Here is a 25,118-nt window from a genome sequence, read left to right on the forward strand (position 1 = left end):
TTCATCTTGGTTTGCATTTGGATGTGAGACTGCATGTGAGTACTGTAAGATATTCCCCGTAGGGCAGGTCTGCTCAGCTTTTGCTCTCCTGCAGATGTTGGCTTACAGTTCCCATAATCCCTGGCTACTGGCCACTGTGACTGTGGATTATGGGAGTTGTCGTCCAAAAACAGCTGGGGGTGGCCAAAATGGAGCAGGCCTGCCTTAGGGGATGGGGCCGTAGCTTAATGGTAGAGCATCTGTAGGCAGAAGCTTTCAGGTTCAGTCTCTGGCAGCATTTCTAGGTAGGGCTGAGAGAGACTCCTGCCTGATATTTTGGAGAGCCACTGCCAGTCAGGGTAGACAATACTGATTTAGGTGGATCAGTGGTCTGACTCTGTATAAGGCAGCTCCCTGTTTTCTGTGTAATCATGGAGAGACAGTGAGGTCCAGCTGAAGGGGTGCAGGTTCAGATCTCACCTCAGTCATGAACTTCCTTGATGGACTTGAGCAGGTGGTGTTGGTGGTGATATAGCCATTTAACATACTTTGCATTCCATATCATTAACGTTTACAGCAACCTGGTAGAGTCGGTCAGTCGTATTATTCCGGCATCACAGATGGGAGGGGGGCAGGCTGAGAGAGAATGGCTTGCTTAAAGCCACCTACTGAATCTATGTTGGAGGCAAAATTTGTATCAAGCATTTCCTGATTTGTACCACAGACTTGTAGCCACTACATTGCACTGGGCACTCTCCTTGTGCCTGTGTTCCCTATCAACATAGATCGCTATATTATGTTGTGCTGTAATCTGCCTTGAGGACCCAGTTGCATCAAAAAAGGTAGGTTGGGAACTGTACAGTAGAATAAAATGAAATCGTGTGAGCATTAATTAGTCACAGTGGAGAAGTGAAGCCACTGCTGAACAAAGAGGCCTTTCTCATGTTTCTCCAACAAACGGCCCCAGAGAGTGATTTACCATTGCTGACCCCTGTTGAAATGTCGTGTCTGAAGGTGCCCTTGGGGAACAGCACGAGGTGGCTACAGTTCTGTGCCAGCAGCACGCAGGGTCAGAAGTTGCATCCTTCATTGTAGCCAAAGGGAATTGACACGCCACTGATTTTTCTCACTCTCTCCTTCCCCGCAGAGGGAACTCCAAGTACCACTACTATGGGCTGCGCATCAAAGCCAACTCCCCACTGCTACGGCTCATGGAGGACCAGCAGCACCTGGCCATGAGGCAGCAGCCCTTTTCCCAGAAGCAAAGGTAGGCGACAGTGCCGGCCCTCTCCTGGGCTCCCTCCCACCTGCCTGTGCCCAACCAGCTCCCATGGTCGCTCTCTGGATGGCCCGGGACCCTGACCACTCACTTTCGGAAGTGCACCGTCCCTGTGCAGCCCTTTCTCTCTGCATCTCACAGCTCTGGCAGGAGGCAGCTCCACCCCTGTCCCCAGCCACACTTGCGCATAACGGCTGTGGCTCTGACACACCATGACTCTGCGTTGCTCTGCCTTGCAGGCTCAAACCCATTCAGAAGATGGAGGGCATGACCAATGGCGTGGCTGTGGGGCAGCAGCAAGCCTCAGGACTGTCTGATATCAGTGCCCAAGTGCAGCAGTACCAGCAGTTCCTGGGTAAGAAGGCGCCGTTCTCTTTGGGCCGGGAGACTTCAGGCCGCGAGGTCTCTGAGAGGGAAGCCAAGGGGGATATGGTGCCAGCCTTTACATGCCGTGGCTAGAGAGGCTTCAGAGTTACACCTGGCTCCCAGCAAAGGGCATTTGAGTGGAGACCAGGCAGGGCCTCTTCATCTGTGACATGGATGACTTGACTGCCATGCACCATTCAGCTTCTGTATGGTGGGGGCTTCATTTGGCCGCCACTGCAAAGATTGACCTCAGTTCTAGGGAGTGCTTCCACGTTGCAGGAAAGTGCAGGGCTGGCATAGAGCTATCCTGGGAGGTGACTGAACTAGTGTGCGTGGAAAGCACTGTTCCCTCTAAGGCAGGCCTGCTCAACTTAGGCCCCCCAGCTGTTTTTGGACTACAACTCCCATAATTCTCAGCCACAGCAGCCAATAGCCAGGGATTATGGGAATTGTAGGCCAACATCTGCAGGAGGGCTGAAGTTGAGCAGACCTGCTCTAAGGCGTGTGCATGTGCACATGCTCACAAGTTTTTGGGTCCGCGCTCAGTTCAATTTAGATCCCGTTCGGGTTGAATTAGGAAGGCCCCTTCTGAATGCAGGTGCGCACACAGTGCCTTGATACTCCCACCCAGAACAAAACTTATTCCGCATAGAGATGAAAAAAATTAGAGGGACCACTGGTGGGGAGCCATTTGTACACCTCTGCGTTGAGCCCTTACCCCAAAGGAATGTTTTTCACCAACAGCCACACACTCCCTGATACTTTGCGGCAGCTCAAGTCTTGATCCTTGGCCTGAAAGGCTAAGGATCAAAATAGAGAGACGGTTCCTCAGTCCCCTCAGAATCTAGAGGTCTTGGTCCAAATGTATCCCATCCTTTCAGTTTGAACTTGGATGAAGAATGATTTGTTTGGATGATGGCAGAGTGGGGCTGCTCATTAGGAGTCAGAGTGGATCTTGGAGGGATTTATAAATAAAGAGAGGTGTGTGTTAATTATTCTTATAGGCAGCCCTTGACATAAAACTCCCAGGGCAGCTCACACACTAAGCCTATTCACGCGACACGAGCCACCTGGGGTAACCCAGGCGGTTCATGATGCCTGGAGCGCTGTGAGTCCTCCACTCCTGGCTGCTCCAGAACGTGGTAGCCCTGTTTTTGAACCCGGGGTTTTACCTGTGGTTCGTTCTGCCTCGGTAGGCGGCCGTGTGCACAGTCGCCCCCAGGTAAATCGGCTTCCCCCTGGCGCCATTTCTGGCAGTGAGCTGGGGGAAAGGAGCGACTGGCCCGAGCACAGCAGCGGCTCTAATGAAGGCAGCCACCATGCTGATGGTGTGGGGCACACTGGGGTGCGGGAGGGGAAGTCCTCCCCCTCTCAGCATCCTCCCCCTCTCAGCTTTTGCTCTCCCTTTCACTGCACTGCCGCCGGTGTGGGCAGGCAGCATGGGGGAGGCAAAGAGGCCGCCGCCCATCTCCCAGGGAAGGCAGGAGAAGTCCCGCTTTCCCCACAGACCTCTCCAGAAGTGGCGTGAGGTCGGGTGGACGACCTCCTTCACTCAGAAAAACAAAACCAATCCAATCAAATATTAAAGAGCGCAGAAGCCATAGAGTAAGCCACTAAAACCCGCTACAAAACCTGCTGGAATCCCTGGGGAAATAGAAATGTAAAAAGGGATCCCATTGGTGCCTTGCAGGCTTTGCTAGGAAGGTCATGCCATAAGCCAGTGAACCTCTCCCTCCCTCCCTCCCTCCTCCTTGCAGATGCTTCTCGCAGCCTGCCTGATTTTGCAGAGGTAGACCTACAAGGGAAGGCCCTCCCAGAGGGCATTGGGGCCGAGGAGGTGAAGGCTTTCCAGCTGCTCTATCGAGAGCATTGTGAGGTATGCAAGTGGAGCCTCTTGGGAAAGGGAACTGGGCTCTAGAGAGTCCTGCTGAAGGCCTCTTAGGCGAAGGCATTTGGAGAGAAGCCGCGGATGCCGCTCCCAAGCAGGTTGGCATTTAAGGGGCCACCCTGTGCAGTGCAGTGTCATGGGCATGCCTGGCATTGCTCTGGTTGCTTCCAGATGAAGCCCAGTCAGTGGAAGCAGAACTGGGCCAACTTGAGCTTCTTGGATCTCCTGTTCCAAATGACTTCCCTTGCTCATGGCTGCAGCGCCTCTGCCTGTTCCAGACTTCTTGGGCAGATGCCTCTGAAACCTTGTAATCTGAGACTCACTTTGTACTTGACATTTGTCCGGGACATCCCAGAGAGACCCTATTACTCTGGTTTTTAAAGAACTACACTGGCTACTAATAGGTTTCTGGACAAAATACAAAGTGCTGGTTCTTACCTGTAAAGCCCTTAATGGCTTGGGCCCAGGGTAGTTAAGAGAAATAAATAAATCAAGATGGAATTGCCTGGACATGTGAAAAGGCTCCCCAGGGACACCTTTTAACTGAAGGCTTAAATAGCAATGGCTGTATTAAGCCGGCTGCTTAAGCTGATTGTGTGAAGGAGGATGTTAAGTGGATTGTTTAATGTTTATTGTTGTTTTGATGGTGTGTTGTATAATTTGCATAAGCTGCTTTAGGTGCCTTCTTTCCATAGAGGAGAGAAGCAGAGTGCATTTTTGAATGAATGAATGAACTCTGGGAGAGCTCCCAGAAGACAGGGCAGTGCCTAAGATCCTAACAAAAGAAGTGCAGATGTCTCATTGCAACACGATAAGAATTCAGGAGCATATATTTCTTAAGGACTAGCAAATCTATTGCGTGTGTGTTCATGGGCTATAGGTTACTTCATCAGGTATGTGAAGTTGACAATGAAGATGCATACATACACACATGGGGCAAAGCGGGAGGAGAGCTGGTCTTGTGGTAGCAAGCATGAATTGCCCCCTTTGCTAAGCAGGGTCTGCCTGGCTTGGATATGAATGGGAGACCACATGTGAGCACTGTAAGATATTCCCCTTATGGGGCTGCTCTGGGAAGAGTATCTGCATACTTGTATTCAAAAGGCTCCAAGTCCCCCCCCCCCCCCGGCATCTCCAAGATAGGGTTGAGAGAGACTCCTGTCTGCAAATTTGGAGAAGCCTCTGCCAGTCTGTGTAGACAATAATGAGCTAGATGGACTGGTGGTCTGACTCGGTATATGGCAGCTGCCTGTGTTCCTATGAAACCTTTCTTGCAAACTGAGATTAAAAAATGAATGAACAAATAGCAAAAGAAGGGATACTATCCATGAGTTAATTGAAAATAATGAGATTTAGTTGTGAAGGAGCAGCAAGCCTACAGATGTAAGTAGATCCTGGTACATTTAACCCTTCTGGGCAGGGACTCATTTTCTGAGGCAGCACAGGTGAAATTCACTAATCTAGGACTTAATTCAGACTGAAAGGCATCGTATCACATCAAGCTCTATCCACTGTGTAACATCTGTTGCTTAAATATTACAACAACCATAAGATCAAAATGGAATGCTCTGAATGACAGAAAAATATTGAGCAGCTGGATTAACATTACAGGCCGTCTGTAGCATGCTCCCAGTCAATTTGAGAGAAGTTTGCTGGGGAAACCCCACCCTTTCTGCTGGACAGATCTAGGGTTGGACTGTCCGACTATTTCTCCTTTTTCTTCTACTCAGGCCATTGTTGATGTGATGGTAAACCTGCAGTTCACACTGGTGGAGACACTCTGGAAGACTTTTTGGAGGTATAATATGAACCAGCCCAGTGAAGCCAACCCCATCGTTGTGTGAGTATGGCTGAGAGGTTGTCCTTCCTGGGCACCTGCAAGGGACTTCTTCAGAAAAGCCAGTGGGGTTGGACTTTTGACTGAGCAAAGCCCCAGACTGCCGGGCATTGCGGGGGACATTGGTTGTTAAGGCTGATGCCCTTGCTTGGCTTTCTAGCACGAGCTATGCCTTCTATCCTATGTGACTAGAACTAAAACACACGATGGAATGGGACAGGTGATGGTGCGGCATATGTACTGGAATGGTATTGTCTCGTACTGTGGACAAGTCCTTTCTCACAGTTGTGCAAAGTCTGACAAATACTGATGCATGATTTTGATTTCATTTAGGGCTTCTCAAACTTTGCTGGATTGAGCCTCTGCTCCTATACCAAGATCTCCCAAAACTCTCTGCTTCCCTATTGCCATGAGCCCATGTTTCCCCTGCCCCACCGGCTGCAGAATAGTCTGACCTCCTAGGATAGTCCCCTTCTTTCAGACTGTTGATTCAGGCTGCTCACAGACTTGGGCTGGTGTTACCACATCAGCGTATGAGGGCTAAAATATATTTATGAATAGGTTGCATTTATAGGATCTTAAAGGGTAAAGTGGGGGCAATGAGTGGGAGGAAAGTCCAGAGTTATTTGTGTGCCTCCTACAACTTGCCATACTCCATTGTGGAAAGGTTGCTCGCATGGGAGAGAACGTTGAGATATTTCAGGGGAAACCAAGACTTCTCCCATCTTAACTTTCTACCATCAGATCTTCACCTTTGCCGCTGCTAAGGTTTCTAAATCTTCTGTTGACTGCTCCTCCGGAACAGCTGCTGTCAGGGGTGCTGGGCCTGAGCCTCTGATCTTGTGACGCTGCCCTCTGACCTGGCCTCTCTGTTTCTGTCTAGCCACGACGAAGCAGAGAAGCGTCTCCCAAAGAGCTGCCTGGTGACCCTGTCCAAGTACGAGCCTGTCCTCAAGTGGGCCAAGGACTGTGACAACCTGCTGTACCAGGGGCTGGTGGAGGTCCTGGTCCCAGACGTGCTTCGGCCCATTCCGAGTAAGCCCTGCCTGTGCAGCTCATATGGGAGGCCTGTAATGGGCTCCCACAGACTTTGGGCCAGTCAGGACTGATGGTGGAAGGAGGGGACTCCAGCTCTTCCGCTAGGCTCTGCCTGGCACTTCTGCCTGCTCAGCACATGGACCTCATTGCAGCATGTGGGTAGGGGTGGGAAGTACCCTGCCTGTAACCTTTGCCTTCATGTTGTGGCATCAAAGCCACCCCCGAGGGTTGGGTCCCCCTTGGATTGACTACCTTCCCCCACGAAGAGGGGACTGCCAGCCGCCCTGGGGGAAGCACTGGCTTCCAAGAGGAGTGTAACTCCTGCACTTCCGTTCTGCCCCAGGTGCCTTGACGCAAGCAATCCGAAATTTTGCAAAAAGTTTGGAGAGCTGGCTGACGAATGCCATGATGAATATTCCCGAAGAGATGGTCCGTGTGAAGGTGAGCCAAAGGGAGGGAAATCGGGGGTGTGGAGGGAGGCAAGACAGATGGGGGTGGGGGATGTTTGGTCTTAGCCTGACGGTTCCCTGGCAGTCAAAGCTCTCAGGTGGGCTCTCTGTGGCCTTCTGCCTATGCCAAGGCAGACGGCGCCATCTGGCTTTCAAGCCACACTGGGTGAGGCTTTCTGCATCCAAGCCCAGCACTTGGTGCCTCACTCAGACCCCTTTCCTTAGGGCTCTGAGCCACTCCTCCTCTCCTCCCACTCTCCAGCTAGAGGGATCACCTCATCACTCCTCAGTCCCTTCTCTCCACACAGCTCTGATGGAAAGAGAGGTCTAATCTGCATGTTGTCCTCTAGGTGGCAGCAGCAAGTGCCTTTGCCCAGACCCTGCGGCGCTACACCTCCCTGAACCATCTTGCCCAGGCTGCCCGGGCCGTCTTACAGAACACAGCCCAAATCAATCAGATGCTGAGTGACCTCAACCGGGTGGATTTTGCCAATGTCCAGGTAATGACCCCCAGAACCCTTGCCTGGTTCAAACTGCCCCAGGCTCAGCCACCCTCTCGGTCTCCCTCACTTGTAACCCAGAGATACAAATACCTTCCCTTCCTACGGACCAGCTGGACTCCGTTCACCGAAGCCTGTTGTCTCTTTTGGAGCTTTGGGCAGCCAAGGTAGGAGCTGTGTCAGATGCAGACAGAACAACTCTGCCTTGCTTTGTGCAGCGCTCTGTTTCAACAGCCAGATGGCTTGTGGGGCTCACAAGCAGGGTGTGAAGGCACTCGCCCTCGCCTTGTTCTTCCTAGCACCTGGTCCTCAGAGTATGCTGGCTCTGAGCATGGAGGCTCCTTTAGGTATGATGGCTGCCACGTATAAGTGTGTGTAACTCATCCCCAGTGATCTCCTTTCTCTCCCCCAGAAAAAGCAAACTCAAAGAGAAGCAGAGGAGTGACTTTAGGGAGCAATTAAAGCAGGTCGCTTACCTGTACCTGGTTATCTGGAAGTGATCCATTGTCATCCATTATAATTAATAATTATCAGTTATCATGAATGCCAACAGATCACGATTGAGAGCTTAATCTTTTCCCCACCTGCCACTTTTCTGTTCCCCTTTATCCCCTGCCGGCTGCTTCCCCGCACTCCCACAAAGGGCTTCCAGGCACATTTGCCCCTGTATAACTAGACCCTACCTGCAATTGCATGTTTGTCACTTGCTGTGTCTGGTGCCAGTGGCCATAAGCACATCCTCTACCAGCAAGTTCCAGAGGTGAATGATGTGTTGTGGGGGAAAGTGTGCTCTTCCCCCATATGAACATTGATAGGGTGCCCAGTGATGGCCAGAGGAAACAAGGTGGTGCCAGTTTCTGGCCATGTCTGGGACAAATCCCACTGCTATGGCACTGCAGCCTCCTATCCTTCCCTCTCCAGTGACAGATGTTCTAGGCTCGGTGAGCCACCCAGGTCCTCCTTGGACCCGTTGAACAGGGCAGAACTCATCTTCACAGCAGTTCACATTGCTAGTGTGTTTAGTCAGCCTTTCAGACCTCACAGTGCCAGGTTACATTGGCTGGTCGGTTTCCAAAACACTCATTGAAGCAGCTTCAGGTGGATTCTTGGCTTGTCCAGAGGGGGAGCAGCAGCCCCACTGGTTGCCCCTCTCCCTCTCCTTGCTGCCCCATAGGAGCAGGCCTCATGGGTGTGCCGGTGTGAGGATCGTGTGGTGCAGCGCCTGGAGCAGGACTTTAAGATGACTCTGCAGCAGCAGAATTCCCTGGAGCAGTGGGCATTGTGGCTGGATGGTGTGGTCAGCCAGGTGCTCAAGCCCTACCATGGCAGCCCCGGCTTCCCCAAAGCCGCTAAACTCTTCCTCCTCAAGTGGTCCTTCTACAGGTAAGTGGAAGGTGAGAAGAAGAATGTTGGGGTTGGTTCTGGGTTCGATTCATGCTCAGCCAGAGACACTTCAGGTAGCGGTGGGCTGGCACTGCTTAGCAGACCCTGGTTCTGCTGCCTGGATGGTAATGGCAGCGCTTCCTCCTCCTCTCCCCAGCTCCATGGTGATTCGGGATCTGACCCTGCGGAGTGCGGCCAGTTTTGGCTCCTTCCATCTCATCCGCCTCCTCTATGATGAGTACATGTATTACCTGATAGAGCACCGGGTGGCCCAGGCCAAAGGCGAAACCCCCATTGCCGTCATGGGAGAGGTAGGTCTTGTGGCCCTGGGACTCAAGGCTGAAGGACATGTGCGACCCCCTGCTTCAAGAGCCACATCCCTTCTGAGTAACGCCTCCTTGGCTGGGGAGTCAGCGAACTCAGAAGGTGCTTCTAGCTTTTTCCCAGCAGCACCTAAGAGCCTTTTAACCAAAGATGCCGGGGATTGGAACTGGGACTTTTTGCAGGTACTCTACCACTGAAGCTGCAAGCTACCTCAGCTGTGTCTCTGTCTCTATGCAGAGTCCAGCATGCTGGATTCCAGCCGGTGGCCTGGGTCCAGCCTCGCCTGGCAGCCCCTCTAGCAATGTCCCGTGCACGTGACATCACCCACACGGGGCGTGACTCAGGCTCCAAAAGAGCCCCGAGAGAACTCCTCCCGCCCACTCCCAAGGCTACAGAGAGCCCCAAGTGAGTGCTCCCCTGTCCTCTTCAGGCAGCATTTGCTGCCTGAAAGCATCTATTTCCCTTTCTCTCCCTCGCTGGAGGGAGAGAAAGGGAAATGGATGCTTTCAGGCAGCAGATGACGGGGGAAACTTGCACGGGCTCTCTGGAGCATGAGGCCACGCCCCCCTGCGGGCTTCGGCAGCCCTTTCCATTGGTGGCCTGGGTTCTTTGAACCATTTGCACAATGGTGGCACCGCCCCTGGTTGAGACATAACACACCTCCATATGTCCAGCACTGATAGAGAAGAGAAGCTATGCCCAATAAAGAGAAGCTATGCCCAACGTCTAGCCTATCTAGGGTAAGCCTTTGCCACCCGAGTTGCATTAACTGGTGGGTCTCCTTGTCACCATTTGTGGGGAGGCTAAGAAATCAACAAGCTTCAAAGCAGGAGCATGGCCCCACCCACGCCCCTGGAATTCTTAAGGCCCAAAGAGTGGGCAATGACACATTCTGGGGAGGAGAAGCCCTAGCCTCTTCCTCCCCCTGCCCACCTTACGTCTGGGTCTGGGCGAAAGGACAGTGACCACTTGACTAAGAAAAGGGCTTGCTTGGGCTGTCTCTTGGGCAGAGATCTTCATATTGTGTGCAGAGCACTTTGTAGTGTGGAGAATATCCTTCCTTACACTCACTTCTCATTTCTTTTGAAGTTTGCAAACCTGACGAGCTCCTTGAACCCCTTGGATCCCGATAAAGGTACTGTCCAGCCACCACTTGCTTACGACTTTGTCAGCGGCGGGTGGGTGTTAGAGGCATTTCCCACATACTCTCATATACCGGGGGGGGGGTGTCCTTTAACCACTGCAAAAGAGGAACAGAGAGTGAGGCTTACTTGAGTCCGGGGCTGCGCCATGTTCGGCAGCCAGGCCTTCCAGCTGCAAAGCTTGTTGCCTTGTCTAGCCCACACCTCCCAAGAGCCACTGTGCTCATAACACTGGGAAGTCCAGGGAGTTGCATGTCCTGAGCTGGAGAGGCCTGCCTCAGCCAACCATCTTTGCGGGGTGCTCCTTCCGCCGGAATGCAAAAAGTGCTGAGCTTGGCTATCACTTGCACTGGCTTTGGTTTGCCTGTGCATCCCCGCTCTACATATGATGTCCTATTAGGCTGGGCAGGTCCTCCTGCTGTCCAGATGTACAGGTGAAACTCGGAAAATTAGAATATCGTGCAAAAGTCCATTAATTTCAGTAATGCAAATTAAAAGGTGAAACTGATATATGAGACAGACACATTACATGCAAAGCAAGATAAGTCAAGCCTTAATTTGTTATAATTGTGATGATCATGGCGTACAGCTCATGAAAACCCCAAATCCACAATCCCAGAAAATTAGAATATTACATGGAACCAAGAAGACAAGGATTGTAGAATAGAACAATATCGGACCTCTGAAAAGTATACAGTGTACTGTGCTTGATTGGCCAGCAAACTCGCCTGACCTGACCCCATAGAGAATCTATGGGGCATTGCCAAGAGAAGGATGAGAGACATGAGACCAAACAATGCAGAATTGCTGAAGGCTGCTAATGAAGCATCCTGGTCTTCCATAATACCTCATCAGTGCCACAGGCTGATAGCATCCATGCCACGCCGCATTGAGGCAGTAATTGCTGCAAAAGGGGCCCAAACCAAGTACTGAATACATATGCATGCTTATACTTTTCAGAGGTCCGATATTGTTCTATTCTTCAATCCTTGTCTTCTTGGTTCCATGTAATATTCTAATTTTCTGAGATTGTGGATTTGGGGTTTTCATGAGCTGTACGCCATGATCATCACAATTATAACAAATTAAGGCTTGACTTATCTCGCTTTGCATGTAATGCGTCTGTCTCATATATCAGTTTCACCTTTTAATTTGCATTACTGAAATTAATGGACTTTTGCACGATATTCTAATTTTCCGTGTTTCACCTGTAGTTCGAGGGCACAGAATTAAACCCAGGACTCCTGCATGGCCAGGAGGCCATGGCTTCATACTGGGCACAGCCGTGAATTAACAGAGTCATCTTGGTCCAGTTGCGTTCGCTCTGTTCTCTTATCTATAAAATAGATGGAACTCACCCATTTCATAGGACTCTTGCAAAGACAAACTGCTGTCTATATGAAAAAATGGATGTAAAGCATGGTGCTGATCCTCCCCTAACCAGCACTTTAAAAGCTAGTTGTCTTACAGCTCTAGAAATGTGGCCCAAAAATCTTTTGATTTATTTGGCTTCCTTTTGCCCATGTGGGGTCATTTACTCATTTAGCCCATTTGCCCCCACACTCAAGCATGGAGGACAGGTCTAGCAATGGCTACTAGTCAGAGGGCTTTAGGCCACCTCCAGCCTCAGAGGCAAGATGTCTCTCGATACCAGTTGCAGAGGAGCAGCAGCAGGGCAAGGGGCATGCCCTCACCTCTTCTTCCCTGTAGGGTGGGCCACTGTGTGAAACAGGATGCTAGACTAGATGGGCCTTCTTGGGCCTGATCCAGCAGGGCTGTTCTTATCCCTTGAAAACCAAAACCAAACATGACCCTTTTAGGCCTTTGGGATTTTGCATCAATCAGCAAAGATCCATCTCTGTACTAGAGCAGGGTCTTGTGGGACAATAACCTGGACAAGATGCTTGGAAGGTTGTTCAGGGAGCGAGTGCTCACTGAGGAGTGACTGGTTGCCCCCGGGCCAGAGAAAGGGAGTTTTTGCAAAAGCTTCATGGCCGCCACCTCTTCTCCCCCCACACTCAAGTAAACTATCTTGGAGAGTTCCTGAATGTTTCTCTTGGAGATGGCAGGGAAGGAGCTGAGCTTGAGAAAGTTGGTGATCTTTCTTTTCTGTTCTGTTCCCCCACCCCACCCCCAGCATTGTGGGGGCCGAGAATGCTGTTTTGGACAATGTCTGGTGCACAAGATCCAAGTTGGGGGCTGGAAAGGACACACACCCAGACTTATGCAAAAATGATTTCCTCAGGGCCCTGTTGAGTCTGACGTTTGGAGCCTTCAGCCTGAATCATCAAGCACACAGCCATTCTAGGGATGAGGATATGGGGTTAAGGGGAAAGGCTGCTTGTTGAAAGCATTGCCAAAAGTCAAAAGAACACAAGCAAGCCATCTAGAAGATCAGAGGTGACTACAAATGGTAGTACACCAAGCCAAAATTGGTGGAAGGATGTCTTTGCTGCATCAAACCAAATGTCTCTCTGATCTAGCATTCTAGTTGGTGCTGACAGGCACGTCTCATGGGTTATCCTTCTTCACTAGCTCCAAGGCAGGACAGATCTGATTAGTTGAAAAAATATATAAAAATCAATAAGCCCTTTCTCACTGAGTGAGAGGGCGGGTGGCGGGGAAGGCACCAGAAGCTCACCTTCCCCGCAGACGAGCAACATGGAGTTGCTGGGCACACGAATCGCACGCCCAGTCTACGGCTGCCACAGGCCGCGTGGGGCTCAGGGTGCATCATACCAGCCCCTGGAAATCCCACAATGCACTGGGTGAGTGCACACTGCATTGTGGGGATCCCCCCAGCAATGGGTGGGCACCCATCAGTGTTCCAGCGCTGGCTAAAAGCAGCAGCCGGCACTGACCCACGGTCAGGGTTGAACAGGGTGAAGGGAGCACTTGCTTCCTGAACCTCATTTAAGAGCCGGGCTTATTATTAGCCTGGTTTGCCACCAGGAGCCAAGTGGCTCCCAGCAGTTCCCATGGGCAGCCAAGCCCGGGCTTAGCTGCCCCGTCTTGGCTGCACATGAGAACAGCCTCACAGGCTCTTCCCTCTTGTTTATCCCTTGTAACTGATATTTGGAGGTACCCTGCCTCTGTACATAAAGGTTCCACTTAATTATGCTAGCTAATCTCCATGAATGCCTCTCTAATCCCACTCATCGAAGATCACCACTAGCAGGCCTGGGATTCCAAGGTTAGCCCCTCTGTCTCCTTGGCCCAGAGGTGGCTGTGTGCAGTACTGACCTGGGGGAAACACAGCAGATTCTGCTCCTCTCCGGTGCTGACGATAGGACTGTGTGTCCCCAGCTTGCTGTTAACCGGCTCTCTTTTTGACTCAGATGAGGAGGAGGAGGAGGAAGAAGAGAGTGACGAGGAGATGCCCCAGGAACTCTCTCTCAGCTCCAACGAGTCCAGCAGCTTAACAGCCGAGCCCATGGAGCCACCCTCGAAGCTGGCACGGACAGACTCACGGGGCATCTTTGTGCAAGCACTGCCCTCCAGTTAGAGAGTCCGCAAGGGAGGGATGGACTGCTCAGTGGCCCGCCGGAAGCTGGGCTGCATCTCATGCTGTGCTACACTTCCCTGCGATAAAGATGAGCTATTCCCTGTCTCCGAGTGGTATGCAACGCGCTTTCATTTCACACCTCCCCCTGCCCCCAGGGAGCCCAGGCAGGGCCTCAGTGGGGAGCGCTCCCCCCAGAGACCTGCCCCGTCTCTGGCGGCATGGAGGGTGCTGGGCCTCGTCTTGGTTTGTCTGTCTGGGATGGTTTCTGCCACTGCCCAGTTGCCCCGCTGATTTCCAAGGGTAGAGAAAGCTGGCGTAGCGTGAGTGCCCTACACCCTTCATCCATGGCGACTTCTACTGGCGGGGATGAAGCGTGCTTGCCCATACGTGGGTCCCAGCCCCTGGCTCTCTGCTCATCCGTGCAGGAGGGCTTTTAAACCCTAAGACTGGAGCAGGCTTACCTGGGAGCTGGCGCTCTCTGCCTCTTGGCACGGACAAAGAGATGCCCAGTATCTGGTAAGCCCGGCGACTTCCGGTGGGTGCCCAGATGGGCCACGGAGACAGCTGCTTGGCAAGTGGGAGTCCACCTGTTTCGTTCAAGCTGAATGTCACTGTATTACGGGGAACCTTTTCTCTGCCTGGGAGTAATCATTCCTGGGTGTCTGCCTTAGTTTTGTGCTTCTGGAGGCTATTGGGAACAGGGTTTGGGCTTCAAGGAGCCGGGGGAGGACCTAGTGCTTGGGGGTTGGATGACCCACATCCATAGGAATTGGGCCAGCTTGGAGGTGGGATGCTGCACTAATCTCACAGCTTCAGCTTGGGCTCTGGGTCACGATGGGCAGCAGCTGAACCCAACAGTGAGGTTTCTCAGTACAATGTGCTACTGGACTTTGGGCTGCCTCATGCCACTCTAGGCGTGGAGAGGAGAATTTTGAGGCGAGCAGCATGTGCTCTGTGCAATCGTAGTGGTGTCCAAGTTCCTGTGTGCCACAACCATGTGCCTGACGACTGTGTGCATGGATTGGGGGAAGGGGGCCATCTGCTCCACCTGCCTCTGTAAGCTGGCAGGATCATAACCCAAAGAGTGCACCGGTGGCCGATAAGCCAATTGGCCGGGTCGCCATGAAAAAGACAGGAGCTCTGAGCCTGCAGCACCAACAGTCTTGGTGCGTAATAGAACTCAACTCATTCAGATTCCTCAGTTGCTTAGAAGCAAGTTGTCCAGGCTTGGGGAAACAAAATGGAACTGGCCTCATAGCAAGCATGTCCTTGAAGATACCTCCTCCCTACAGTGCAGCGGAGCGTCTGTTGTAAAGGCTTTGGATGTTGCCATTCTTGCTGGTCCATTTGGGGGCAGGTGGAGAAAGAGAGAGAGAGAGAGAGCAGCTGTATTCTCTGATGCTTTATTCCCCTGCTGATTAGTTTTGGAGTATGTCGGTTGGGGCCAATGGGTGCTCCTCCTCCTGCAGGCAACAGGCCAGCGGCTTATGGCTCTTGAGCAGGTGTTGTCTTGAGCCTGCTCTCCGCGAGGAATCAAGAAGTCTCGCCTGCTGTCAGCAGAAAGCCAGTCCAAGTGATCCCTTTGAGCGCTACCAGCAGCAAGTCAGGCTCCCTGCTCCTTACCTAGTTGAGACAGAGTCATGTTAGAGTCCAGACACCAGAGTACGTTCCACACCCTCTCTTGCATTTGCTGGCTTTTCTAAGCACGAGGCTCCTCCTTTGGTGTGCCGAATCATGGCAGTAGCTGGAGGCCTTTTTAGAAGAGACTCTTCCTCCAAGCCCCTTCCTGCCAATCGCCTGCTTGCTGTAGAAACCTTACTTTGCAGCACCACTGACACTGGCTGGCAGGCAAGTCTGCGTTAGTCTTTGCAGCAGCAGCCAGCAGGGCACCTGGCTCCTGGCCAAGGAGTTGGCATTCTTCCCGTGGATGCTGAACCCAGCCATTCTAGTGCTGGGGGCTGGGGTTAGTCCACCGCAGGAGCCACTACAATCTATGCAGCAGAGCAGCAGTGTGCACTTTCATCTCATGTTGCAGCCCAAATCAGCCACACAGCAGTGTGCCTAGGCCAGAGGATGTGGACTGAATCTGCACTAGTCACACTGATACAGCCTCTCTAGTGTCCCAAGAGGCAGGCAGGCAGGCAGGCAGGCTCAGAAAGGAGGGAGCAAAGCAGCCTCAAATGCACTTGGAAGAAGCAAGATTCAGTTGGGGAGCTATCTTTGAGGCCAGGAATGCAAATGCTCATGTTCCTGTCTGACTGCCAGGGCTGGAGTGAGTGGTAGTTGCAAGTATGTTTTGATTCACAGCCTACCAACTCAAAAAAAAAACCCCACAAAACCCCCCACTACTTGTAGTATAGAGATTGTGGTTCTAGTAGCTGTCGCTACTGCTTTATTCTGCAACCAGGCTGGATGTCATTCCTCACCTTAGCACATTAATCTTGCCAGATCTGGAAGATTGCGCCTACCTGTGCAAACATTATTTGCTGATCTCTGACTTTCAAAAGAGGCTTTCAGGCACTAGCCCTAAACATCCTCCACCCCGTGAATCCCAGTCAACAGTGATACTAATGAAATCAGCTCTCTTCAGAACTACCTATATCCAGGACAACTTCTGACGTGTCTGTGGGCCTTTGTGAATTATGGATGTGCAATGGGAGAAGAGGAAAAAGGGCCTGCCTCTATATCCCCATAATTCCCAATAATCCATTTGCTTGCTGCTAGATGTTTATGGGCCTTTTGATCCAAGTTGCTACCTAAAGGCACACAGATGGCGGATGGAGGTTGTTCAGCTCATTGCAGCCGGTCAAGCAGATAGCTCATACCTGCTTTTCCTCCTGCTAGGAGAACAGGTGTGCTGAGCATACATGCAACAGGGCGATCTCCATCAGATTCAACAGCAGAAACTACCAATGGAGATTCACAGCTGCAGCTTCCGCATCATCTGATTCCCACCCAGTTTATAAAGCAGTTTATAAAGTTCCCAACTGCTTCAAGCTGCCATGATGGCTTAGCACTCAGGACCTCCAGGATGACCCAGTCACACAAACACATGAGCAGGTTGCATAGTTGCAGGTAATTTTGAGTGCATCAGGGTCACAGACAGGTCTTGCCCTTTTACTTCTAATGAGCAGACTAGCCCCTGCCTAGCTTCTTTCTGCAGCACAGCAGAGTGTGTTCAGTGTCGGCAGGGGGCAGGGAGTGCGAACAGGAACTTAGCCACTTTGTGCTCCTTATTAAAGTGCAATCTGAATCAGCCCTTCTGTACAAGTAGGCTCTTTCTCCAAAAATAATAATAATTTTTTTAAAAGCCCTGTTGCCCAAGCCAGCAAAATTTCTCCTCACGTCACTGATGGGAGGAACACAGGTGCCAAACTTTTTGCTTTGCTCCTGTAGCAAAATGCTGCCCGGGAGAAAGATTTTTGCACAAAGCACCTGTTAGTTTTGAACTGCACCAGATAGGCAGCATCTTGAAGATGCAGGTGACAAAGGGGATCTTTTCTCCCCTTGCTGGAGGTCTCACAGCCAGTCCCCACCTCACCCCCAGAGAGCAGCGCATCTCAAAAAGCACCTTAATTACTATACCTGCCTCTTCTGCAGTTTTCAGTTTCACAGCATCAGCTCACATATTATGACCAGTTTCTACAAAATGCCATTTCTGGTTTTACATCAAATAAGCGGCTCAGTTGCCAGCGTAGTGAATGCACCCACACACCTCAGAAAGCTAGGTGTGCCCAGCAGTGAGGAAGGGTTTATGTCATAGCCCAACAGGGGATGAGCTATAAGGACAGGCAGTAATCAAGGTTCAAGAAATGGACTCCTCTGCTCTAATGTTGCCCCCATCCCTGCTCTCTGAAATGTGTGCAGATTGGCATTTCTTTTAGCTTTAGGAAAGCCCTATGGTAAGAAAATGGAACATTGTTTGCAAACAAGAAGGAAAAAAAAAGCCTTGCTTCTGTGAGCTAGCTATTCCCTCGAACTGTGCAGAATGCTGGAGCCACCAATCACGCAGGACTCAACATAAATGAGCTTACCTTTTTATTCAGTTGCTGCCTTACACAATGACAAAAACCCTTTCCCCCTCTGAACCAAGATCCCCTCTATTCAACAAGCAGATTGGCTGCAGAGCAGCTAAGGATAGGTATCAACAGGTTCATGGCAGTCTGCTTGCTCCAGACTGTAGAAATACGTGGTAACTGAGAACATAACCCTCAGTTTTAAAAAGAAACCAGTCCTCTCTGTTCCCTCTCTGTGATAGTAAGCAAACAGGTTTGGTTACTTCCTGCTCTTGAGAAAGTAATCACTTCTGGTTTGTAACTGAATATTAGATATTCTAGTTTTAAACAGGAAAAAAAAATCTGTGCTTTTATATGTAATTACTAATTCTTGTTCTATAAACCACCTAAATATTGTGAGATTGGTGAAGATAAATTACTTGATATTTTTGGGTTTTTCAACCATCATGGCCTTATTTGTTCAATTTTTCCAGTGTTTTAAACCTGTGATATAGATGTTTATTGCAAAATCTACATATTGTATAAAATATATATTTTGTGTCAATCTTTTGTGCGGCAGCAGCAGCTTTAGCTGCACTATAGACTTCAAGTGGTTTGAAGAGCTTTGTAGGTGTCCTGGGTCCATGAAATGGGCAGTGCCTGTGGTCAGATGATGTACGTGTGTGTAGTCTAGAGTGCAAAAGCTGTTTTCTACCTTTTGTAGTTCTTTCTTAAGAAATAAATTCAGCCGTGTTCTTTGCCTAGGATGCTGCTTACTTACTCTTGCCAAAATAAAACGTCAACTTTGAGCTACACGTGCTTAACTAGGAGCTGTACAATCTCTAGTTGGCAGCCCCACCACACATCATATCTGTGCCTTGGCTGAATCTGAAACCGCCCATTTCGAGCACAGAAGTTACTGGGACCTCCTCATTTAAACATACCAAATGTCTGCATTCACCACCCTGTTTGCTGTATCAAAGAATTTTAAACAATTCTTCTGCACAAGGCTTCTTTCACCACAGCTATTTTATGCCAAGACTACTATTAACTCAACAGTGATTTGAAATTGTTCCTACACATGAGTTGTGAACCACAGGATTGCTCAGAGGAAGGGGCAGGCTTTCCCTTTTCCTCAAGAAAAAAAGATGCAAGGCCTTGAAACTGCTACTTACTTAGGCTTTTTTCCTAGAAAGCTCTCTTCAATATGTATGCTGCAGTTTACAAAAAAAACCCAACCCCAACAATGCACTCATAATGGCTTTTTTTTTTTACCAGTTACTGACTGTTCCATCAAAAGCCAGCATGTTCTTTGTAACAGAGATGTAGAGGTTCACAGTACACAGGGCATGGTCCAAAAGCATATGATAGTTACCTTGCTGAAGCTAAACAACTCTGAGCTTGGTGACTGCCTGGGAATCCCATGTATCCAGCATCTGGTTTAATGGGGGAAAGATAGGATCTGACCTATGTTTTCAGCTGCTGTGATGCAAAGGCCCTGGTATGCATGCACGTGACAGGTAGAATGCTCTCTGTGGTTACTACTATTGCAGCTAGCAAAGCAGATGACAAAAAGCAGGTTTAAGTTTGCATAAGCAGTTCCTTTGAATCACAGCCAGTTGCTTTGGAGTACCTTGAGTCCACCCAGTGAGCTTTGCTGTCACACAGTAAACTCTCAATTGTGGCTGTGGTTGCCACATGTCCAGGATGCAGGGAGGGACCACCTGGATACTAAATGTCTAGGAATTTGAGTGGCAAGACTGCTTTAAAGAATTTTCCCCCATTTTTATTGTGCTCTTCTCTGGGCATTTTAGCCGCATGGTATCGGTGTTTAAAAGTTCCATATTCTTGCCCTTTCTCTGGCACCAGTGCTATCAGTTGGCAAGGCTGGCTCTCTATGAACAGCTCCGTGAACTCCTTCCTCCTTTCTGGATTATTTTTGGAGTTAGAAAAGGTGGTGGTAGCCCTCGGGGTTTAGCTGTGATGTATATGGACAGTGAGGAAGCTCTCTTTTCTCTAGTGACATTGCTGGGTTCTCATTTCTCCCCTTGAACACTTGTCTGATGCAACACCTGCAGTCTTGAGAGGGCCCCCTTAGCCAACAGGAAGCATCTCCTGTGTGGAGTAGCAGGAAGAAATGCAAGGGTGCACAAGCCGTAACACACACCTGTTTTTGATCTGCTGTGTCAGAAATCTAGGATTGTAGAAGTTGCACACGCACACACCCTCCTTTGACCAGTGTCTAGGGATATTCTCTTGACAAATGTGGCAACCTTAGCTGTGTACCCAGACTCCTCCTTGAGCCCCTCCCCTCTCAAAGAGCAACAAAAGCAGCAAGAGCCAGGAGGTTTTCAAATGTAAATGTTTATTGCAGGGAACAGAAATCCTGCCTGAAACAAACTGAAGTAAAAACCCACAACATTTGTGGCTCATCCACAAAATGGAGATGGCATCTATGCTTCGGGTGGGGGTGGAAGAGCATCACTCTTCCGGCCGGGGGCGGGGGGAGTGAGTGTGCCTGAAACACTGAATTACACTCTGACAGGGCAGGAGTGTGTGCCTCCTGAGCAGAATCACTGCCCTGAAGTCATCAATGCCATGGCACCTCACCTAGCATCAGGGAGGGCAAACCCTGTAAAAAGACTCTTACCGGCTGGAGACTCCTCACAGATCCACCAAGTACAAACAAGTGTGGTTTCTACAGAGGATCCCAGCAGAGCAGAAGCCACTGCTTTCTGGGGAGCCCTCTTCTCGCTCGGCTGGAGCCAGTGCAGTCCAAACAACCAGACTCGCCTACAGGGAGAGGTAGGCTTTTCAGTGTCTGGACCAGCCTTGCAGTTCCCACCCCACATGCCACAAAAGCCAACCGGAGAATGCGGTTCTGTCCACAAATCAAAACAAATGCACTCAAGGCCATTTGGACAAGTGACCAGTCAAAAAGAATGGGGGAATTAAAAACAACTCTTAACAAGGAGGTAGTTGAATCCGACACAACAATTATGGAAGGAAATGAACTACTGACGTGGGCTTCCTCTCCGAGCCTGGCCTCATAAGACAATCCATGTGTAACGCTCATTGTCTGCAAGGAATTTCAAGGAGCAGCCTGCAAAAGGGACGGGGGGGGGGAGGAGAAGGAAGTCAAGAAGTGAGCTACATACTAGTCTGAGGGGCCTTTTCAAAACACGGGCAGGGGTAGGAGTTGCCCTTTGTCCTAGAAGCAAGACATGATGCTAAAGCTTAACAGCAGGAAAGCGTCTGTGTGTGTGTGTGTGTGTGTGTGTGTGTGTGTGTGTGTGTGTGTGTGTATATATATAAAAACACTTAAGCACAAATATGAGAATTAAGCCAAGGAAGAGATCTGACATGCCATATTCCTTCCACCCTCCCCAAGGTGATGCTCCAAGTGTCAAGCACAGAAAGTACCACCTGCTTTATTTATTTAAAATATTTATACCCCCACAACTCTAGTATACTACTGCTTGGGGTGGCTCACAACCTTGTATCTGTTTTATTAATATAAGACTAATAACGTTAAGTTAAATTACCAGGCTAAAACCACATTTAAGATTACAATTTTTTTTAAAGATTTCAAATTAAAAGACATTTACAAAACTAAAAACATAGAACTATAAAAACCCAAGAACCCAAAAGATGTGTTTTAAATTGTTTTTTTAAACACACTGAGGGAGGGAGCATGGCGGAGCTCTTCAGGGAGGGCGTTCCAAAGCTGAGGAGGCACAACCTAAAAGGACCCGTCTCTGATCACCGCCAACCAGATCTCTGTTAGTGGCAGGGCCATGAGTAGAGCCCGCGATGATGAGTGGAGGGCCCTGGCAGGTTCATATGGGCGAATGCAGTCCAACAGGTACCCAGGCACCAAGCTGTGTAGGACTTTAAAGGTCAAGACTAGCACCTTGAATCAAGCCCAGAAGTGGACTGGTAAAACCGATGAAGCTGCCACAGGATGGGTGTGACACTCGTGAAGCGACTTGCGCCCATGAGCATCCTTGCAGCATGTGCCATATGCTTTGGCTTGAAGCTGGCTGCCACATCTGCACTGGCCAGGCAGCTAAGTTCATTGTGCCTTGAGAAAGCACCCTCCTGCCCCAAGCTTCCAATGAGGAGAAAGTTACCTTTATGAAGGGCCTCGTTGGTCATCCTGTTGACATAGCGACCGCTGCTCTCTGGCACCAGCCACTTCATTACCATGTCCACACAGCTTTTCCGGTAGGAGCTCCACACAGTGCCACTAAGGGATAGAGAGGGGGAGAGGGATCAATAAGCACTGTCCACAGGCAGGGCCCTTGCTCTATCTCTGCAAAGCGCACAGTGATGAAAATGGAGAAGTCACACAATCTTCACAGGACGCTTTATCTACTGTAGCCTGTGAGCCTTCAGCATGTTCCTTCACGTTCGGCGCTGCAGCCCATCTTGGGATTCAGGGAGCAGTATTTGACCCAAAAAAAAGCATTGAAAGAGCAGCTCAGGGATGGCTTTAATAAGATTTCTCATTCCAGATTGTGCAACTCCAAGCAGGGGACAGGCTTATTTACCTGGATAGTATTTGGCTACCACAGGGTTTTTGGAAGGGTGGTTAGACCTACACGAGTTGGAATACTTATCCCTCCACCATCAGCTCACCCCAGTCAACGGCCACCACTCTTAAGCACAGAGCTCCCTCTCTGAAACTGAAATAGGTACAGCTGTGGTGGCTGTTCTGCCTATTTTCATTCATAGCATAATATTTCACCCCATGTAGGAACCTGTAACCAATGCCCCTGTTGGATAGCCAAAAAGGGCAAGTTCTCAACATCTGTAAGGCATATGGTTGGGCACAGTGATCAAGAAGGTGGTGGCCTCTCAGCTCCAGACAGTTTTGTAGGAAACTGATTATCTAGACCCATTTCCAATTGGCTTTTGAGTGGGCTATGGAGTTGATACTGCCTTGGTCAGCCTGATGGAGGATCTCCATACTGAATCCTATAGAAAAAAATAAATGAAGTTGGGGAAAGGAACAAAATCAACTTCCTCCCCAACTGGATTCACTCAGATTTAACCCATATCCACTGCTATCTCCAGCTAGGCTCCTTTACTTTCTTCCATATTAATGAGTGTCTGCCATTCAGTCCCATAGGAAAAAGTTAAGCTCTGCACTTGGAAAATCACAACACAGGCAATAACAACTTTTATTTACTATCAATGAGAAGAAGATACCATCAACCATGGTATCCTTCTGGAGCGCCTGCACAGGTTGGATATTGGGGGCATTGTTTTGCAGTGGTTCCATTCCTTCCTTAGTGGGCACTTCCAGTCTGTGTGTATTGGTGGCGAGTACTCTGCCCTGTGGCCAGTCCTTTGTGGGGTGCCTCAGGGCTTGGTTCTCACACCCAATCTTTTTAACATCTACAGAAAACCACTGGGGTAGGTCATGCATCGGTTTGGGGTGAGATTCCAGCAATATGCCCATGATACTGAGCTGTATATTGCCACCCCAGAGATGCCATCAGGGTCTGGATGGGCCAAAACAAGCTCAGACTTGATCCCTCCAAGACTGAGTAGCTTTTGCTTACTCCTTGAGCTGGCCAAGTGCTGAGTCTGAGTCTCTCCCTGGATGGGGTTGTGCTGCCCCTGAAGGAGGTGGTCCACAACCTGGGGGTCCTCTTGGACTCGCGGCTCCTGCTTGAACAGCAGGTGGAGGCTGTGACCAGAGGTCCCTTGACCAGTTTCGGCTGGTCCACAAATTGCGGCCCTATCTCGACTGGCAGGCCCTGGCAATAGTAACTCATGCCCTCATCATCTCTTGCTGGGATTACTGTAATGCGCTCTACCCGGGGTTGCCTTTGAAGACAACCCGGAAGCTTCAGTTGGTCCAGAATGCAGTGGCCCACCTACTTATAGGCACTAGGTGATATGATCGTGTGACACCTCTCTTGCGGTCACTGCACTGGTTACCTATTTGCTTCCGGGTCCAATTCAAAGTGCTGGTTCTCACCTTTAAAACCCTTCAGGGCTTAGCACCTGTTTACCTTCAGGACCACCTCTCCCAGCCTGTCCTGTCCTGTGAGATCTTCTCCGGTTGCCCTTCTTTCAGTCCCTGGTCTCAGAGAGGTCCATAGTACTAGGGCCTGTGGAAGTGCTTTCTCTGTTGCTGCCCCTTCACTTTGGAATTCTCTTCCCAACACCCCAACACCCCGATTCAGTCTGCCTCCTCCCTTTCAGTCTTTAAAACTTTGTTGAAGACATTTCTTTTCCATCAGGTGTTTGCCCTTGAAATCTTTTTAATTAATTAATTAATTCTCTGATGCTGTTCTAGTTTAGTACATCACCCTGGTTGGGTGCTAGGTAGCACCCGTCATGCTCTACCACACAATCCACTTTGGTGTCCCTAGGAGCTACCCATGGAGAACAATGGGGTGTTTCAAGTTTCTCCACTGTTCCCTATGACCAAACATTCAAAGCATTTTGAGTTTGTTTCATTGAAACATCCCGTCCAACCGCTGTTCCGACAAAACATCTTGGCCATAAAATCTGTTTCATGCACATCCCTAATAAAGACTAATTAATTTATTGCAAAATAAGCTTTCATGGACTCGCGTTCACGTCATCAAATATAAGTTTTTAAGCAGTGGTTCATTCAACTCTGCCCCTGCCCCCTCCCCACATCAAGTCCCTGTGCCCTTATGCCTCCACCTATTTTTCTATTCCTTGTCCTGGCAGGCTACCACCTTTCCTCAACCTATTATAAGGACACTGTAAGCTATTCCAAATTCTGCCAAAAAGATTCCAATGCACCTTCAAATCAAGTTACATAACCACAATAAAGGTTATGGCAACTGAATAAGTTTCTAGGTAAAGAATTCCACAGTCCGTTTGATCATAACTGGTTGGTCTTGAGAACTTGTTTGAAAGATGGGGTGGGTGCCGTCTCGGTGACCACGACACTGCAAGGTGCCATCCCCTCCCCTCCCCCTTCACTGCTCACACAGGCCACCAGCAGCCTCAGACACCAGGTTTCAGCAGCAACTGTTTGACTAGCAACCAAGATGTAGGCTTCCTTCAGTGGCAGGTCACATAATACCAGCAGCTCCTACCTTACCTGGTCTGCCCTTTGACTTCAGTGAGATTCCCCACACTGACTGTGACAAAGATTCCAGTATTAAGATCCCATGCTACTTTGAGGCTGGTGTGATAGCTCTTTGGCCTGAAGAAAGGGGGAAAGGAAGTTTAGAGATACAGCTCTGTAAGTCACTAGGGAACAGATGATTCATTTAGCAAGTAACAGTGTATGTATGAGGTTGGAAAAATGACTGAAGTGATTCAGGTAAGTGATTTACCTAAGACAACCAGCAGCACACATAATACAAAGGCAAAGCAATGGATAAGATGGTATACCAGATAAGACACACAATAAACTGCCTACACTAGAAAGCTTG

The 25,118-nt window shown here is 49.8% G+C and overlaps 2 protein-coding genes across 16 annotated transcripts in view; one reads left to right on the plus strand and one right to left on the minus strand.

Annotated features, from left to right (window-relative positions):
• RFX1 (regulatory factor X1) overlaps nt 1–18,450 on the plus strand; it is a 79,435-nt gene extending 60,985 nt beyond the window's left edge. For 12 of the 13 annotated variants that reach the window (XM_053297547.1, XM_053297550.1, XM_053297549.1 and 9 more), the window contains 11 exons: nt 1,127–1,246; nt 1,498–1,613; nt 3,382–3,500; nt 5,243–5,352; nt 6,233–6,384; nt 6,731–6,828; nt 7,187–7,336; nt 8,511–8,719; nt 8,877–9,030; nt 10,133–10,178; nt 13,524–18,450. In XM_053297547.1, coding sequence (XP_053153522.1) covers nt 1,127–1,246; nt 1,498–1,613; nt 3,382–3,500; nt 5,243–5,352; nt 6,233–6,384; nt 6,731–6,828; nt 7,187–7,336; nt 8,511–8,719; nt 8,877–9,030; nt 10,133–10,178; nt 13,524–13,690 — 1,441 coding nt within the window. In that variant the 3' untranslated portion in view covers nt 13,691–18,450. The remainder of the gene's footprint in view (nt 1–1,126; nt 1,247–1,497; nt 1,614–3,381; nt 3,501–5,242; nt 5,353–6,232; nt 6,385–6,730; nt 6,829–7,186; nt 7,337–8,510; nt 8,720–8,876; nt 9,031–10,132; nt 10,179–13,523) is intronic. The other variant, XM_053297551.1, reaches the window with a different exon arrangement.
• A 1,583-nt stretch (nt 18,451–20,033) lies between these two features.
• The window catches only part of DCAF15 (DDB1 and CUL4 associated factor 15), a 37,757-nt gene continuing 32,672 nt past the window's right edge, over nt 20,034–25,118 (minus strand). For all 3 annotated transcript variants that reach the window (XM_053296475.1, XM_053296473.1, XM_053296474.1), the window contains 3 exons: nt 24,782–24,886; nt 21,819–21,934; nt 20,034–20,788 (listed from right to left, as the gene is read on the minus strand). In XM_053296475.1, the coding sequence (XP_053152450.1) occupies nt 20,733–20,788; nt 21,819–21,934; nt 24,782–24,886 (277 nt within the window). In that variant the 3' untranslated portion in view covers nt 20,034–20,732. The remainder of the gene's footprint in view (nt 20,789–21,818; nt 21,935–24,781; nt 24,887–25,118) is intronic.

Source organism: Hemicordylus capensis, chromosome 2 (genome assembly GCF_027244095.1).
Source record: "Hemicordylus capensis ecotype Gifberg chromosome 2, rHemCap1.1.pri, whole genome shotgun sequence".
NCBI classification, from domain to species: domain Eukaryota; kingdom Metazoa; phylum Chordata; class Lepidosauria; order Squamata; family Cordylidae; genus Hemicordylus; species Hemicordylus capensis.